Below are 16193 nucleotides of genomic sequence, written 5' to 3'. Positions count from 1 at the left end.
GTCACTCAATGAAAAGTATTAGCTTTTTGAAAAACAAATGCATTTGTTTTATAATCAAATATACGTTATATTTTGAAGCTTTTAAATTATATCTGGAGAGTATTGATAATGGAAGGGGCAATTTATCAAATGGCTGTGAAATCAACACGTCAATTATCTAAAATTTATGTGAGCAACCCAGAATTGTCAGATTCTTGAGTTTCTATATTAGAATTTCATACACACTGTCATGTTAATGTGCATGGAAAGCTCTTCCACTGTTTGTATTTTTTAAAAAACTTATACAGAGCAAATAAAGGCATGTATCTAGTTACATAATGTTCTACGATAGCTTTCCCCAAACCAATACCCTCTAAATATGTTGGACTACTATTCCTATAATATCCTGAGAGTGGTGGCCCAATGCATCTGGCAGGCACCATCTTAAGAAGATACTGTTGTGCAATGTATTCAGATACTAAATAAGACCACTCAAACTCTTGAGACTAGGCAGACAAAATGGAAATCACTTTTGAAAACAAAAGTAATTGAGTTCCTATGGGTTAGTAGTAAAAACTGTTTATAAGAAAATTCACAATCATCACTGGAAATACAATTCTATTACAAGGTCTTTGAACATCTGCATTTAAGGTTTTGAACATATTTGAAGAGCTCTTCTTTCCATGAAAGAAGGCCTTATCATTGGTTAAGTTATCCCAATAATAAAATTACAAAGAATCATAACATATTGAAGGCTAAATTGTATATGCTAAAAATTGAATTCTGTAATGTGGTATATACATTATTACAATCTATAAGTCCAATTTTACCACATCGGTTTAGAGGGGACTTTTTTCAACGGGATAGAATGAGGTGTACTGAAAAGCTGAGTGCACTACTACTTTCAGTGTATCTCAGCCAGTAAATGCAACAAGCTGGCTGTTTATATAAAAGTAAGAGTTATCGGAGAAAATAATAGCTACTGGATTCTTCACAGTTCTTTCATTTAAAAAAAAATTAAATTAGAAAACTGGTTTCCCCAAACTGTGGGAAAATTAATTCTGCTTTGCTTCTGGAACTGTATTATTTAAAAAAGACACGAAAATAACTTAATGGAAGCTGACACATGCCAACCTTTCTGAGCCTAGTGACTTACAGATTTTGGAAACGGACCATGCTAATTTGGAAGCTATATCCCAACACATTTTGTTGGTGCCTAGTTCAAGAACACCATCCTATGTCTGGAAATTGAAGTATTTCTTACACTTAATTCTGTTGCTGTATAGATCTTGTTAGAGGTGAGCTAGAGTGTAGGATAGACTAGAGAATGACGCCTTAGTCCAATGATTGCTCAAAAAGAAAAAGATGGATTGTTCTTGATAAAGATCAAAAACTACAAAGAAAGGCAGTGATGCTAGCATTGTAAACTAAAACTGGCTAGCATTCCAGCAGCTTTTCAGAGCTACTGATTATCTCATAGATTATCAGGATTTCAGACCATTTTGAGAATTTGAGTGTTTTCCTATTTTGTAAAATGAACTAAGAGGGGCAGCTATTAAGAAACTGGTATGTCCAAATTACAATATCACAATAGTCAAAACTTTTATAATACGGGTTGTGTGTGTGTGTGTTGGGAACAAGACTTTGAGTTGAACTTTTTTATTTATGTTTAAACAAATTTGAACATTATATTAGAGGAAAGGGAAATTGTTTATATTTGGAAAACTTTTACTTCTAACACTAAATATTTAGGTATGAATCTGGAGTTTAAAGAAAAATTTAAAATTAGAAATGGTGGTATTAGAATAGCGAAAAATTCCTACAGCACCCTTTCAGAACAATTGTTGTTAATGTCAATTTCAATTGATATTTTGATAATTTAAACAAAAATGTATTTATTCCCATCTTTGAAAACAAAAAAACAACTGAAGAAAGGCAGTTCACTCTTGACCACTTCCTGCCACTGAATCAGCTTTTGAATATGGACCCATTTCCTTTTCCTGTGTGTAGGTCGATATAACCACTGTTGCTCACAGCCTTCATAACTGCTAAATCCTGACTCTACTATAATTCAACTTCTAGTAGTATAAATATATTAAAATTATTGTGGAAACTTCACAGTGTACTAGAGAATCCATATTTCAGAAAGAAAATTTTGGATCTGCCTTTTAACTTAACCCAAAATAATCTAGTAGTGAAGAGATTCAGGTTCTTCTCCTCTCTTAGGCATGGAAGATGGCAAGATAACATTGGGTTAATCATTATCTCACAGCCCTAGCTTGGGAAATAATAATTTAAAAAAGCAACCTGCACTGGACAACTCAGTGTGGGTCTATAACTTTCACTGAAGAAGCCATTCATCCTGCAGTGGATATATTTGGTGATAATGCAGCAAAGGAAACTTCTATATTACTAAGTATCACAGAATATCATCTTATTTCCGGCATGAAATCAAATTATTTTAATTATCTTATTATTTTCTGCTAGTCATGATCTATTGGTAGTAAAGTGAGACACTTTCAGAAAATAAATGTTTCATTACAGGTAAGCAACCACAATTCAGACTGGCAACTCAGTTGTTAAGCAAAACATTTGCTAAGTGAAACCATGTCTGTATTTATAATTTTCAACAAAGTTACTTTTTCATTATTACTGTAAGTGAATGGTTGCTTAACGAGACAGTTGCTAAACAAAGACTATCTGTATGGCATCTTTTTAATTTATTTTAGGCTGGTGGAGTTTTGGATCTGCAATTCCAATTTTTGGTCCAATTGGACCAAATTCCAATTTTTGCAGTTTTCAACCGGTTGCTAAGTTTTGATTACGTTAGAAAGTTGCCAACGAACTAGTTCAGTGCCGGAGGTTTCACCCAACCCAGAATCTAAGTAATGACCCTAAGTCTATACATTCAGTTTGCGAGCAATTCTTGATATGCTAAAGTGAAGATGAGCCACCTATGTCATGTGAAGTTTGAACAACTGAGTTGGAATATCAGTTTTTATATACTGTAGTCTTAATTGTATTTCAAATTCTAAGAAGAAATACTTGCAAATTTCCCTCCCCTCCCCAACTGCTAACATAACTTGATCAGTGTTAGATACTAAATAATTTGATGAGAAGAAACAGCAATTCTACCTCTGACAAACCTCTGGAAAAAAGTTGCTAGCTACAAAGAAGTATAGACTGAATACAGAGTTAATACATGAAAGTCTCAATTGCTCTTGTGTATCCAACCTGATATGCCAAATGATTTGAGTATTCAACTTTCTGTGGTTATGATGAAAATATTAATTCAAAACTCTCAATATCTTGATGTTGTTTCTGTCACCAATTATGTATAGGTTCCTTATTTGAAGGTGTTGTGATGATTGGTAGAACAGATGTATATCTGACAAATGCAGCAGCTATAAAGTCTTTATATAGTATAGTTTCACTTCTGAAATATATTAAACCTCTACTCTTTGACTGTGTCCACACACTACACTGAATCACAAACTAGCCAACCATATTTTACCTTAATTTATTGTAGGATTCCCAACTAGTATCGCTAGTTTATACTTCAGTAACTGTTAATTCAGTAAGCCATGGTTAAATCAGTAATGGGTAATGGGTGAAGACATATTTTTCAAGAAGCTAGGAGCAGGATATGAAATTCAGCACTACAGTAAAATCCATATTTTTACAGAAACCTTTCTTTTTTTGATCGTATTTGTAATCAGAAACAAATCGCTGCTTTCATTTTGTTCCTCTTCTCATACGAGGCATCTAGGCCTTGGTCCTAAGGAAAAGTAATCAGAATGCAAGATAGAAAATATGCTTCAGATCTAGAAAATGAAGGCCACGTTCACCAGAGGGGAAAATGCAAACTTAAGGCAGCAGATCTTTCTGTAAAAGAAAGGCAGTTCCCCGCGTCAACTGTTCAGACCTCTAAATCCATTCTTTGTCTACGGCATTTACTCCAAATTCAACCTCCTTACATCCAGCGGTGGACTCTCTTGGGCATCACAGAAGAGAAAGTTCCGTGGAATAGGAAGTAACTATGACAGTAAGACGACATCAGGGCTGCCGAATCGGTTCGCTGTGGAGGAGGCGGGGGATAGATTTGTGATTTGTTATTTGGACTAATGAAGAAGGGCGTGGGACGAGAAAGCAAAGCACTGCAGAATAACGGCTAGGAGGAAAACTTCCCTTCTACTTGCCCGCTGGAGGACACGGTGCAAACTCCTGCCGCTATAAATAGCACAGACTTGGACCTCTCCCGTAGGATTGGGATTGACTTTTGACGGAGGCGGCCTGAGAGCGCCTTTTCCCTCCGTGCGGCCGCTAAGGAAGCCCGAGAATTCTCCTGCTCCACCTTAAGTCGCCAAGTGTAGGGAGACTACGGGAGGCAACAGCGCCTCCTTAAGCGGCTGCGGGTCCCGCTCGGGCGGTGTTGGAGGCGGCGGCGCGTGCGGCTGGGGGAAGGGGAGGGAGGAGCTCGCGCTGCCCGGACCAGCCCGCGCGCCGCCGCTTCCAGCAAGCAGCAGCGCCTGCCGGGTGGAGGGTCCAGTTCGCGCCGTGCGGACAAGGGCTGAGGCCAAGGCGGAGCGGCGCACGGGGGCAGCAAAGCCCCGGGGGAGGCGGCAACACCATGGCCGGCCCCCCGCCGCCGCCCCCGGGCCAGGAGGCGCCCCGCTACCAAGAGTGGATCTTAGACACCATCGACTCGCTGCGCTCGCGCAAGGCGCGCCCGGACCTGGAGCGCATCTGCCGCATGGTGCGCCGGCGGCACGGCCCGGAGCCGGAGCGCACCCGCGCCGAGCTGGAAAAGCTCATCCAGCAACGCGCCGTGCTCCGAGTCAGCTACAAGGGAAGCATCTCGTACCGCAACGCTGCGCGGGTCCAGCCTCCCCGGCGAGGTGGAGCGCCCGCCGCCAGTCCGGCGGCCCCGCAGCGCCCGGCCCGCACTTCCCCGCCCAGCGCTCCCGCCGCCACCGCGACGCCCCGGTCCTCCCAGCGTGCTGCGCCTCGCGCGGAGCCAGTCGCGCCGCCGCCGCCACCGCCGCCGCCGCCTCCGCCTCGTCGGACCGGACGGGAGCGACCGCCGCCGCCCGCAGTCCAGGAGGAATCCTCCCCCGTTAGTCTGCGAGAGATTGTGCGCTACTTGGGCGGGGACGGCGCCGCGCCGGGGGGCGGCCGAGTGACTCGAGGCCGAGCACAGGGGCTGCTTCAGGAGGAGAGGCTGGAAAGAACCCGCTTGGGTGGCGGCGGCGGTGGCGGCGGCAGCAGCAGCAACAGCGTCGCTTTGCCCAGGGCGGAGAGAGGCGCGCAGGCCCGGGCCCCCAACGCCAGACCATACAGGAACAAGGTGAGGAGGCGCCGGGGCGCGCTCTGGGGGGATGGGTTGGCAACAGCGGGTGGCGGCGGCGGCTGTGTCTGGCGTGGGGCGGAGGGGACGCACCGGCTGAGAACAGGTGAGGCTCTCCAGGAAGGAAACGGACCGATTAGAGTGCGCGCGCAGGGGGGGTGCCCGAATGCTGGGGGGAGGGGAGGGGCGCCAGTGGGCGCCAGAAAGCCGCCAGTTTGGGGGCGGGCGGACGGCGCCCAACCCCCAGATGTTGTCAGTGGGCTCCCGTGCAGGTGTGCGTGTGTCTGGAAGGAAGAGTTGAGGGCAGCACCCAATCAAATCGTGTCGCACTGGAGGGGGCGCTAGGATTGGTGCGTGGTTTTAAACGGGGCAATATTCCCTCGTACGTTTCCGAAGTATTTTGGCAAGGTTAGGAAGACAGACTCTGGCTGGCTTTTGGCGCCCAGAGAACTTCAAGGTCGACTCTCGGGAGGGGGTGGGGGGCGGGCGGGACGGACGACACTCTTCCAACATAGGAGGGTGCTTTCTTAGCTCACCTGTGTGTGTGTGGTCCTTCCATAAGGTTAGTTTAACTGCCATTGGTGTACATTGGGCCAAGAACAGCGCCCCCTTCTACCCCCACTCCAGTCGTACCAGGCTCCATCTAAACACAGAACAAAGAGCCAGTTTGTGCTTGACCTAAAGAATTTGGTAACCTCCAATAAAGTCAAGAGGTGGTGGGAGCAGTGGTGAATGATCACTTGAGTATGGGTAAGCTGGAGGTGGGGAGGAAAATATCATGCAGTGTGGGTCGGGAAGCAATCACCTCAGAATGTTATCCAGTTCAAGTTAGCAGCCTTGAAATTACCCAGGAGGGATTAGCAGTAGGGGGTGAAAAATCCGGCCCCTTTTTTTATTCTTTCATTATTTTTGCAATCTTTAATTGATGAGAATGATCACAGATTTTCATAAAAGCTGCGGGTGGAAGATGGAGGAGGCAGTGGTTTTAGTAGCACGAAATTCTCCCTGGATAAAAAGTTTCCTGTTCCTGCTTCGAGGAGCTTTTAAGCACATTGCTAGAGTAGTGGAGACATTTAAGAAGTTTCCCATCCCAGCACCACTTAGTCTGATTGCATCAACTGCCCATGGAGATATCTGGGTGTGTACAAGTAAGGGAAAGTGAAACAAAATGGCTCAGAAACTGTCTGGGTTTGGGATATGAGAGGTCTTATCCAAAGTAACTAACAGTGAAGTGATGTGTCTCAAAAGTAGTTGTGCTTGCTCCCATGTGTGGCTGTACTTGCCTTCATGATAGATGAAATTAAAATGGGTTTGCTGTTCTTATTTATTCTCTGTGATATTAATAGAAGGCAGGGGAGGAGATCAAAGGCGAAGAAGACGAGGACGAAGACGAAGAAGAGGATGAAGTCTCCACTATGTCTGAAGGTTCAGAAGTGGCACAAGATTTTGAGGCCAGCAACTACAGCAGACCTGGGACAGGCCAGGTGAATGGTGACTGTAAGGACAGCAAGCATGGTGGGAAAGAGATCCCACCCAGCAGTGCCACCCCCAGAGACCTGCACTCCCTAGAGGAAACATCTTTGAACAAAGGATTGGAGCATTCTCAGCATGAAGGAAATGAGCAATGTCACACAAAGGCCTCTTGGCCTGGAGAAAGTGCCTGTCACCATCTGGGAGGCAGCAAGAAAGATGGCAGTGCCTATCAGCAACCAGACAGAGCAGGTATGCGTTAGGCAGGAAAAAGTAGCAGAAGATGGAGAATTAGTTGGCTAAACTTGGCTTTTCTGGGAAATTTAGTAGATAGTAAGGCAAAAGATCTGAGATTGGAGGTCATTTAAGCCTTAATACATGGATTTAATGATAATTTAATGTATTGCATGCTTGCATTGTATGCCAATGTATATGTGTAGCTCTGCAATAAATATGGAGACTCATTCAGTTTTAAGAATTATTAACTGGCATTCTAGAGTAGGTTGGAGCTAGAGCTGGGGCAAGTGAAAGGCAAGAATATGGTTAGTGGTATTGACTAGTTTGGAAATTAAAATGTTCTATTGATAATAACATTTTTCATTGCTTTTAAAGGACCCAAAACACAGTACTGTCCAATTCCAGTTATACTGATACAGAACAAGACCTACCTCTGTTTGTTTCTCTGCTTTTTCTCCAGTGTCACCAGCTGTTGCAGGGGCTGATCCCTCTGTGCCCTCATCTCCTGGGAGACCTGGCATCCAGGCAGATGGGAGACCATTCAGTTGCGTGTAAGTTTTGTGCAGAGATCACAACCTATTCTTCAATTATACCTGGTTTATTTATGATAAAGAAAAAGTGGATACATTTGAACCCATCTTCTGCTACATCACTTGTCTTTAGAATCTAGAGCAGTGTTTTCAGCAATTAATGTAGGTTGAAGGTATCTCAGAAAGCTTGGTCATATCTTACTTGTTCTGTACTTTCATAACGGTCACTGCCACCACACATTGACTTAGTTCTAATGACAACAAGGATCTAATATGCCCTGCCTTGGGAAAGGAAACTGGTGTACAAGAGGAAGATGGCCTGAACAGGAAAAAGGCTATAAGGATTCTTTGGCCACTGTCTCTGTGATGGTTGTTAGAGGAAGTGAGCCTCCTCTTCCTTTTAGATTGCAAAATAAGAGCTGTGGGGTTGAAATATCCACACTGGGGTTGTTTTGTTTGTTATCCTTGAAATGTCATACCATGCTAGAACTCTTGATGTGGTGGTTGCTTCCAGTTGTTCAAGGAGACTCATGACTATCCTGGCTTCAGTTCTCTGTGCCCTGGCCTATTTGTTTTAATGCCCTCTATATTGGACTGGCTTTGGTTGCTGTTCAGAAACAGCATTTAATGTAAACTCCAACTGCAAACTTACCAAGCATGGCTGGATGTTAACAATTGTAATGCACCTGTACTGTGCCAACTATTTTATTCATTATCTTTTAGATATCGTTAGAGCTAAGAATCAGAGTATTTGGCCACTCTGCCTCATATATGCTTAACTTCACATTGCCTCCTTTGGGTAGCAGTAATGTAAAATGAAAAGTTGTGAGCAAAGAGGGTATCTTCAGTCATTCCCAGTTGTAGAACATTGACCCGAGAGAGAATTGTCTTAACACCTGCTTTCAGCTTCAGGCCAATAACTTTTTATATTCCCAGAGTTTTTAAGGCCGTTACATTTGGTTGTCAGTTTTTTGAAACTCTTACAATTTTCTGATGTGTGGTATTTAATTTTCTTAATTTTTACCTTAAGTTATAATCTCTCCTGACAGCGTGATTGAAAACATGGGTATAAATTGGTGCATTTTTCTATGTCTGAAGTAGATGCTTTAAAGCAGATTTAAACTTCTACAGAAAGATGCTATACAATTCACTTGTGATGAATTCTTACGGTGCAGTATGAGTGTACATGCATAAGCACGCATGAACAATACCTCTGATCTGGTGCTGATGAGGAATACCTGGCTTGGAGAAGAAACTGTGCAATGCCTCTGATCTCAATTTCACTTTCTCCCCCTCCTCCAGTTCAGTGAAAGAGAGGCCTTCTGACCCTGTGGAATGGACTGTCAGTGACGTTGTGGATTATTTCACAGAAGTTGGGTTTGCTGAGCAAGCTTCAGCCTTTCAGGAGCAGGTGAGAGCCTGGGGATCCCAAGAAAAGGAATTGGAGGGTTATATTTCAGCTAAAGTGCTTATGAAATAAGTCCTAAAAGTTTTGATCTCTTATTTTGATGGGGGATGTGCTAGAACTCTGTCTTTAGTTTTGGTCCCATTTGACTGGGGCAATTGCTTTAAAAATCTGGGTAAAGGTACATCCAAAGTTCAGTTTTCTTTCATGTAGTGCTTCTGTCTGTTTCTTACCCTTGTGATTCTCAATGCCATTCCAGGCTCTCGGTATTTCAAGAGAACAAACTGCTTAAAAGTAATTATATACTGCGTGATCACTGGTTTATTTCGGTAACAATATATGTCTTCCGTTTCATTAAAAAAAAACCCTCCCTTTAAAACATGGTAAAACTGAGATGAGAAAGCGGCCTCTTGCTGGATGTCATTTGACATTTGTGGTCCTCCTTTTTATAACTAGTTTTCTTGAGCTCAGGCTGTGACAAGATTTTGGTACCTCTCACCAAAACATGTTTTCAGAAAGATTTCCCCATCCTTCTTTTGCGCCTCCAAACTATTTCAGCCACCCACAGTCATGCTCCCTAATTCTTTACTGTGGCTTATGCTCTTTGTTAGATAGCCTTTTGTTGGCTTCTTCAAAAATACAAATTTCAGTTTGCAATAAAGGCTTGTAAAAAGCTTTGGGCCTTCTGAAAGCTTAGATTTTAAATCTTTTAGATCTTATTTCCATCTCACATTTAGGTGCTGGGCAAGTAAACCATTTTGATGCCTAGGAATCATAGATGCACTTCTGAATTCCATTTTGACAAATGAGTAGAACTGATTATTGAATTTTACTTCCACATTGGCAAAATCTGCCAGCACACCTGGGGTGCCTGGTTACTTTAAGAGGTAGGAATAGAATGACAAGCACCAACAAGCAGCTAGGGAGTGTATTGGGCCCCAGTCACCTGCCTTATTTTGCCTAATGGTGGATTGGCCAAGCCAATGCAATTGGGTTGGCTGTTTTTAGTTTTATTATAAATATGTTTGAAATTAGCAAGTGAGTAAAATGTAAATGTAGGTATAATTTTCATTTAGCAACCGTTTGCAGTTACGACAGAGATAAAAGTACCGGTAACTAAGATTTCATTGACAATCTTTGCAGATCTGTAAAGCAAAGGAAGGTTGAAATACGGTAAGATCATAAGCAGAGTCATAGTTTTGCTTAGCAATTGCTTTGTTTAACAAAAGAGGTGCTGGTATCAAGTGTGGTCACTAAAGAAGGATTAATAAAAGTGATATAAAAATCTAATTAAAAATACCTGTATTATTGAGAGAGTAGTTGCAGCCATATCTATTTCTAGAACACATTTTCTTTAGTAGATCCCTGTGCTAAGCAGAGTAATGGACTAGATGTCTTACAGAGTCCCTTCCAAATTAGGCAGTGGTGATTCTGTAATGGCTCTTCTCAACTCACAGACTGGTGAGAGATAATGCATATATGCAGTGCATGTGTGTACATATGCATGCATGGCTGGATGCCTCAGTGTTGTTTTAATCAACTAGATTTGGAACACTTTTCCTGCTTTATAGAAAGGAAGAAATCTCTTCCTAGCGTGCTGCTGGTGCACTGATCTCATGATGTTCTGTTTTTGTGTATCCCTCCCCCTCCTCAGGAGATTGATGGGAAATCTCTGCTGCTGATGCAACGCACTGATGTGCTTACTGGCCTCTCTATTCGCCTGGGACCGGCCCTCAAGATCTACGAGTATCACATCAAGGCCCTCCAGCAGTGCCACTTCGAGGAAGACGAGGGCGACTCCTTCATGGGCTGAGAAGAACGGGCCAAGCCAGTGAGGGGGAGGGAGAGAACAGGGACTCTGTCAACGCTACTGTCTCAGCCATTTCAGCCTTCCTTTGCCTCTGAAAACAAGACAATGTTGTGGGAAAGGAGAAGGGCTTGGACTATATCTGGTGAGAGGAGGGAGGCAGAAATGATGACCCAGCTTTCGTGACATCCCTATCCCGGTTATCTGGTGATCCAAAAGACTGGGCTCAGTGGGCTAAAAGCTCACTTCCTTCTCTCATCTTGCCTATCTGACCCGACCCCAAGCTTTTCACTCACCATAGTGCATTGTCTGTTTGGGGGAAAGATGAGGCAATATGGTTTTCCTCCTCTTCCCAATCTTCACCTGAGCTGAAATAATTTATGCTTCAGCACCCAAATGGCTTCTCCCTTCCCTCTCCCCAACAGTAGTATTTGATAGCCCTGATTGCTCCTCCTTTCTTTCAGTGATTGGCAAGAAAAAGAGCTTGCTGGAGGTGCCAGGAGGTTTTAATCAAATAGCTTTTTATTCTCTTTTCTGTTCAGGTAGCCTTTTCTTCCAATTTTCATGATTGTTGCCCAGAGTTGATTGCTTTTTATTATTATTTTTCTTCCCCGTTTTTAAAAAATATAAATATTTAAACTGGAAAAAAATGATTTAGTATTCCCAGATACCTTAGCCCTCTACAAAGGGTAATGGAACAGCTGAAATGACTATGTTTAAAGGGCAAAAGAGTGCAAGAGGGCTCCAGATTTTGGGTTCTGCTCTAGGGAGAAGTGTCATCTGGTAACCAAGTTTTGGAAAGAAGAAAGCAAGTGGGAGTAGATTATCTTCTGTCTAGTCCATAGATGGGAATAGACTTTAAGGGTTCCACCTTAATTTTCAGTATTGTAATCCGTGGGATAAAAGCGCGGTAACCTTTACATAATCACCAAAAAGTCTAAAATAAATGTAGGATTTATAGATGGGCTCTTTCCAGTGGGCAGAGAGTTATAACTATGTGCGTGCGTGTGTATGTATTTTCATTAGCAGTGAGTGTTCTTATATGAGGACTATAATAGACAATACCACCAATATTAATGCTTTGGGGACATAGAAAAGGATAGGGAATGGAATTGGTCAGAACCATTTTTTTTTCTATCAAAAATCCAGGTGATGGTTTTCCTGTCCTTAGGATTGGCTTCTTCCTGTTTAAGCAGGCTAAATCCTAAAAGATTGCAATGCCAAGAGGACACTATACAATATTAAGAATTATTCGTGGTAAACTTGTAAAAATCAGGTGATGGAGGCATTATAGTGGGCACCTTATTCAACATTTCAGATTCTCGGTGGTTTTGAAGACACATTGTACTTAATCTTGGCTAGGAAACATCTATTTCACAATTGGAAGTCAGTTTCGGTTTTGCATTAAAAACAATGGGAACTTTATAGAGGATGTGGACAACTCTAGAATAGGTTCTTAGACTGTATACAGAACATCATTTCCAAAACTCCTCATTGGAGAATCATGACAGATCACTTTAACTGATATAAATTAGGAATGTAAAGGGGATCTTACTGAGAGAGAGAAAAATTTATACCTATTGTTTAGCTGTGCATTAGGAACAGAAAACTACATACCGGTAATTGCAGAGAGAAGGAAACTTCAATTTGCTTAAAAGGAAGAATGCAGATATGAGCACACTGAATTTTATGTTCTCAACATTTTCCTTTGACCCACGAGGGCTAGAAACTTATACTTTGAACTTTGATAACACAGGTTCTTGATGTTTTAGCACATAAGTGCCTCAGGGGCTTACATACTGGCAACACATTCCTCTCTATTGCACTAGGCCCTATTTTTTTGTCCAGAGCTGGGAATAAAAAAACCAAAATTTTTAAGTTCTAACCAGTCTTAACCCCTTGTATTTTGTCTATTAGAAACTTGCTGTGTGCAAGAAGTAATACACAATACAGTGTAGAACACTCTGGCTGATCCAGCAGCAGCTGGAGTGGCTTTTGATCTTGCTCACTCCTTTTGGTAATAGATATGGAGCTCTTGGTTCACTCTTACTCGTTCCAGACAAAATGAAAGATTAAACTGCAGTAGGTAAATTAAAATATATATATAAAGAAAGCTCAGTGAGGCCAAATTGAAGTGAGTATTGTACTGGTGTATCTTAAAACGTTTTAAGGAGCAGCTTAAAGCATACCTTTGCAATGAAAGATTAAAAAGCTGGTAGCAGCTTTGTGTGGATACATACATGAATTTTTCTCAGAGTTAAGACTGTATATAATACTCATGATCGTCATACACTGATGAAAATTCATATATAATATATATGATAAATGACTTTGGTTTCATCATGTGCCCAAATCATAATATAAAAAACCTTGAAAATATGAAATGATAGATTTGACCAAAGATCTGTTACTGAATTGTGAGTTGGGCACGTGTTGATTTTTTCATTCATTTCATTTCTTTCCACAGAGGAAGCTACTTTATATGATATATGCAAATCTTTATTATAGCACCTTTGAGGGCATAGTAATCACTAGCAGAAAATTTTAAATATTTGAGATTACCTGCTCAAAAATTTACGAAGGTTGCTTCCCTGCATTGGCTAAGATCAGGTCAGCACAATTGTATCCAAACTATTTTCATTTCAGGGTAATGCTGAAAGAGGTATTTGGGGAGTGGTGGTTGGGTGGTGGTCATCTTTGATATGTGAATCTTGGCTACCTTGGTCAAATGTGACTACTCATAGTGAAGCCACAATGCCATCCAAGCTCACTTTCCTACACAAAAGTGGATGGTGGCTCTTTAGGAACATGAACCTAACAAACTGCACCTGTGCTTAAGATCAATTTCTGAATAAGGTATTCCATGTGCAAATAACAAGGGCTGGAATTGCATTAGGACCATCTATCACTTGTTGCATTCCCCCCGCTCCTCCAATAATCTCAGGTTTAGTAGAATTTATTCCCATATAGGTGGTCACGGGTCTAGTCTTAAATAGTTTTATCTCTAGTTCATCTGGGTCAGGGGTGGGTTCTACTTACCTTTATTTCCAGTTTGCATCACATGCGTGTGCTCTTCTGTGCATGCGCAGATCACCTATGATGACGTCCGGGTCAGTGGGCGGAACCTCCTGGTTTTACTACCGGTTCGGGGCAACTCACCACTGATCTGTGTTCCTGTTAAGTGTCCATCTTTGGTTCCACCTAAGTAACCTTTTATCTTTTTTAAAAAATCACATTTAAAAAGGTGTCCTGGATGTTAATTATGGGTATCTACAGAACTGCAGTTGCTGGTGCACATTGTGTATAAATGCAGAACTAGCAGAAGTTATCCCAATTAATATAATGGTGTATTTACTTTTTATTTCAGCAAGAATATTTTGGATATATAGTAATTGGCTTGGGGATTCTATAAGATGTCCCTGCACCATGCTATGCCTTATTACAAAAACATTTTAAGAAGCCAACTTGATCAAAGAATTATCCTTTTTTATGCTGGAAAGGTGAAAGCATTGCAACTTCTTGTTGAATGGAGGTCAAAAATTGTTAATTCTCTGTGGGATGGAAAAAATTGGCATTTCCCTCCGAAATTACTCAAGAGGCATCTAATTGTAATGATGGACAGTCTATGCTGTTCAGAACTACTTTACCATGTGCTACAATGAATTGGTTGAATTTCCTTTCCTAAAATGTGCCACCTTTAGAGAGGCTAGGACTCTTCTTTGTTGTTAGCCCCTTGATAACTTTAAAAGAATTTCCAACTTGGAAGCAGAACATGGATGTTGGGGGCGAAATGGGAGATTGTTTTGGAACATTTGCGTGCAAAAATAGGATGCTGATTTAGGCATATCTACGACATAATCCATCAGAACTCTTTAATGTTCCTTTTCATGAGTTTATTTTTCAATGTGGACAATAGTAGGGCTGATGCCATTTCTTGCAAAGATTTCCAGTAAATACCTTTGCTGTGCCTCCAAAGGTAAACTCCACTTCAAACATATAATTCATTTCTCAGACTGGTCCTCCGAGCTTTCAACTCATCTCATATGCCTGTTAAGCTTCCATAGGAAATCAGCTTCAGGTGTAGGATTGTGTTTGCAGCCATCTTGAGAAACTGCCTTCAAGTGTTTGAACAGAACCTTGGGCAATAATGACCCCTTGCTGGAGTGGAATAAACTTTTTGGTTATACAATTCTTTGTGCCTTATATAACAGGATTGAGTTTTTAAGCAGCCAGACAAACCTACTATCTTCCTTAATAAAGCCTGACTTGTAATTCACAGACTATAGATTTAGTCTCCTGAACCGAACTTTCTGGGTATCTCAGCTCAGAATTAACAGTACTCAATTAGTGAGAAAAAGGCAAGGAATAGGGAAACATGATACAACTCCTATTTTGTTATGGAGAGCTTTTCACTGAGAATACCAATTGACTAAAAGGCTATGTAGCATGTTACATGCTTTAAAGAACACATTTTGGAAATGGAGCACAAAATTAGTAGCAGAACATGCAAAAATACTTAGGTTTTGCAAGCTACATGTGAATATCACCTGTTGTATGATTTACACATACTGTAAAGTACTGGAAGGCTGAAAACTCTTCTAGGTCCCAGGCAAAAGTTTACCACAATATAGTTTAGTACAGGAAAGTGGATAGCAAAGATCGGAATATTTCTGTACAGTTAGTACTGTATTTAACAACCGTAATGGAGTCTGCCCATTAAGAGTCATAAGTTGTAATGATTGTAAAGTGGTTCAGCCATGTCATCAACCCCATCTTTTTTTGTGGTGGTGGTGAAGCAAACCTATTTTTCGCTAACTGGACATTTTTGCCAAAACCCAGCAATAAACCCCCTTTCATGGCAAAAAAAAGTAAATTGTAACCATCTGCAGTGACCATGGGGCACTGCAAACATCTGTAAAGATGGATCGGTTGCCAAGTGCCAAAATGCAGTCGTGGCAGGGCATTAAAACTTCGGAATTGGGTTGTATCTTTGGGTGGAGTCCACTGTAACTTCAAAAGGTCACAAGTCAAGGACTACCAGTACTGTCCACTCCTCTTGCAGTTCAAGATGCTCATCTACTATCAGCAGGCTGAGGTGGAGATGCTGTATCAAGTTTAGTGTGTTTGGTATAATCTTTTAAACTCGCCCTTACTCTCTGATTCATGGGCTAATCCCAGTTAAAGAATTAGAACTATCTCAGCTACTTTTGCTCGGCAAGTGACATTTGTTACGATTGTACAGCAGCTTAAGTGAAAAAGGGCTAAAGAGAGATTTCCACCATGGAAGAAGACTTAATTCCACATGTCTATGCAATCATGAGTACCTAGCATTGGAAACTCAGATCGTTAACTTCTTCGAGCCTACCTAGAATGTTTATGAATTTAAAGCACAGTTACAGCCATTGCAGTTTAGCCATC

The 16193-nt window shown here is 41.7% G+C and overlaps 1 protein-coding gene across 1 annotated transcript; it reads left to right on the top strand.

The window, feature by feature from the left end:
• Nucleotides 1-4455: 4455 nt before the first annotated feature.
• Nucleotides 4456-12624, top strand: SAMD1 (sterile alpha motif domain containing 1). Its single transcript, XM_070934387.1, has 5 exons — nt 4456-5326; nt 6673-7048; nt 7494-7584; nt 8866-8974; nt 10623-12624. Exons 1-5 carry the CDS (start codon nt 4610-4612, stop codon nt 10779-10781), a joined length of 1452 nt encoding a protein of 483 aa, XP_070790488.1. The 5' UTR covers nt 4456-4609; the 3' UTR covers nt 10782-12624.
• The last annotated feature ends 3569 nt before the right edge of the window (nt 12625-16193 follow it).

This window comes from Pituophis catenifer, unplaced genomic scaffold (genome assembly GCF_029215685.1).
Source record: "Pituophis catenifer annectens isolate HBS135680 unplaced genomic scaffold, rPitCat1.0.hap2 SCAF_2, whole genome shotgun sequence".
NCBI classification, from domain to species: domain Eukaryota; kingdom Metazoa; phylum Chordata; class Lepidosauria; order Squamata; family Colubridae; genus Pituophis; species Pituophis catenifer.
The sequence above is the reverse complement of the archived record's forward strand: the minus strand, read 5'-3'. Positions and strand labels throughout refer to the sequence as shown.

Bases quoted from the DNA above. Each gene is read 5' to 3' on its own strand.
- SAMD1 (XM_070934387.1), top strand. From the start codon at position 4,610: ATGGCCGGCCCCCCGCCGCCGCCCCCGGGCCAGGAGGCGCCCCGCTAC. The intron at 7,049-7,493 runs GTATGCGTTAGG...CTTTTTCTCCAG, and splicing joins TCAGCAACCAGACAGAGCAG to TGTCACCAGCTGTTGCAGGG. The intron at 7,585-8,865 runs GTAAGTTTTGTG...CCCCTCCTCCAG, and splicing joins GGGAGACCATTCAGTTGCGT to TTCAGTGAAAGAGAGGCCTT.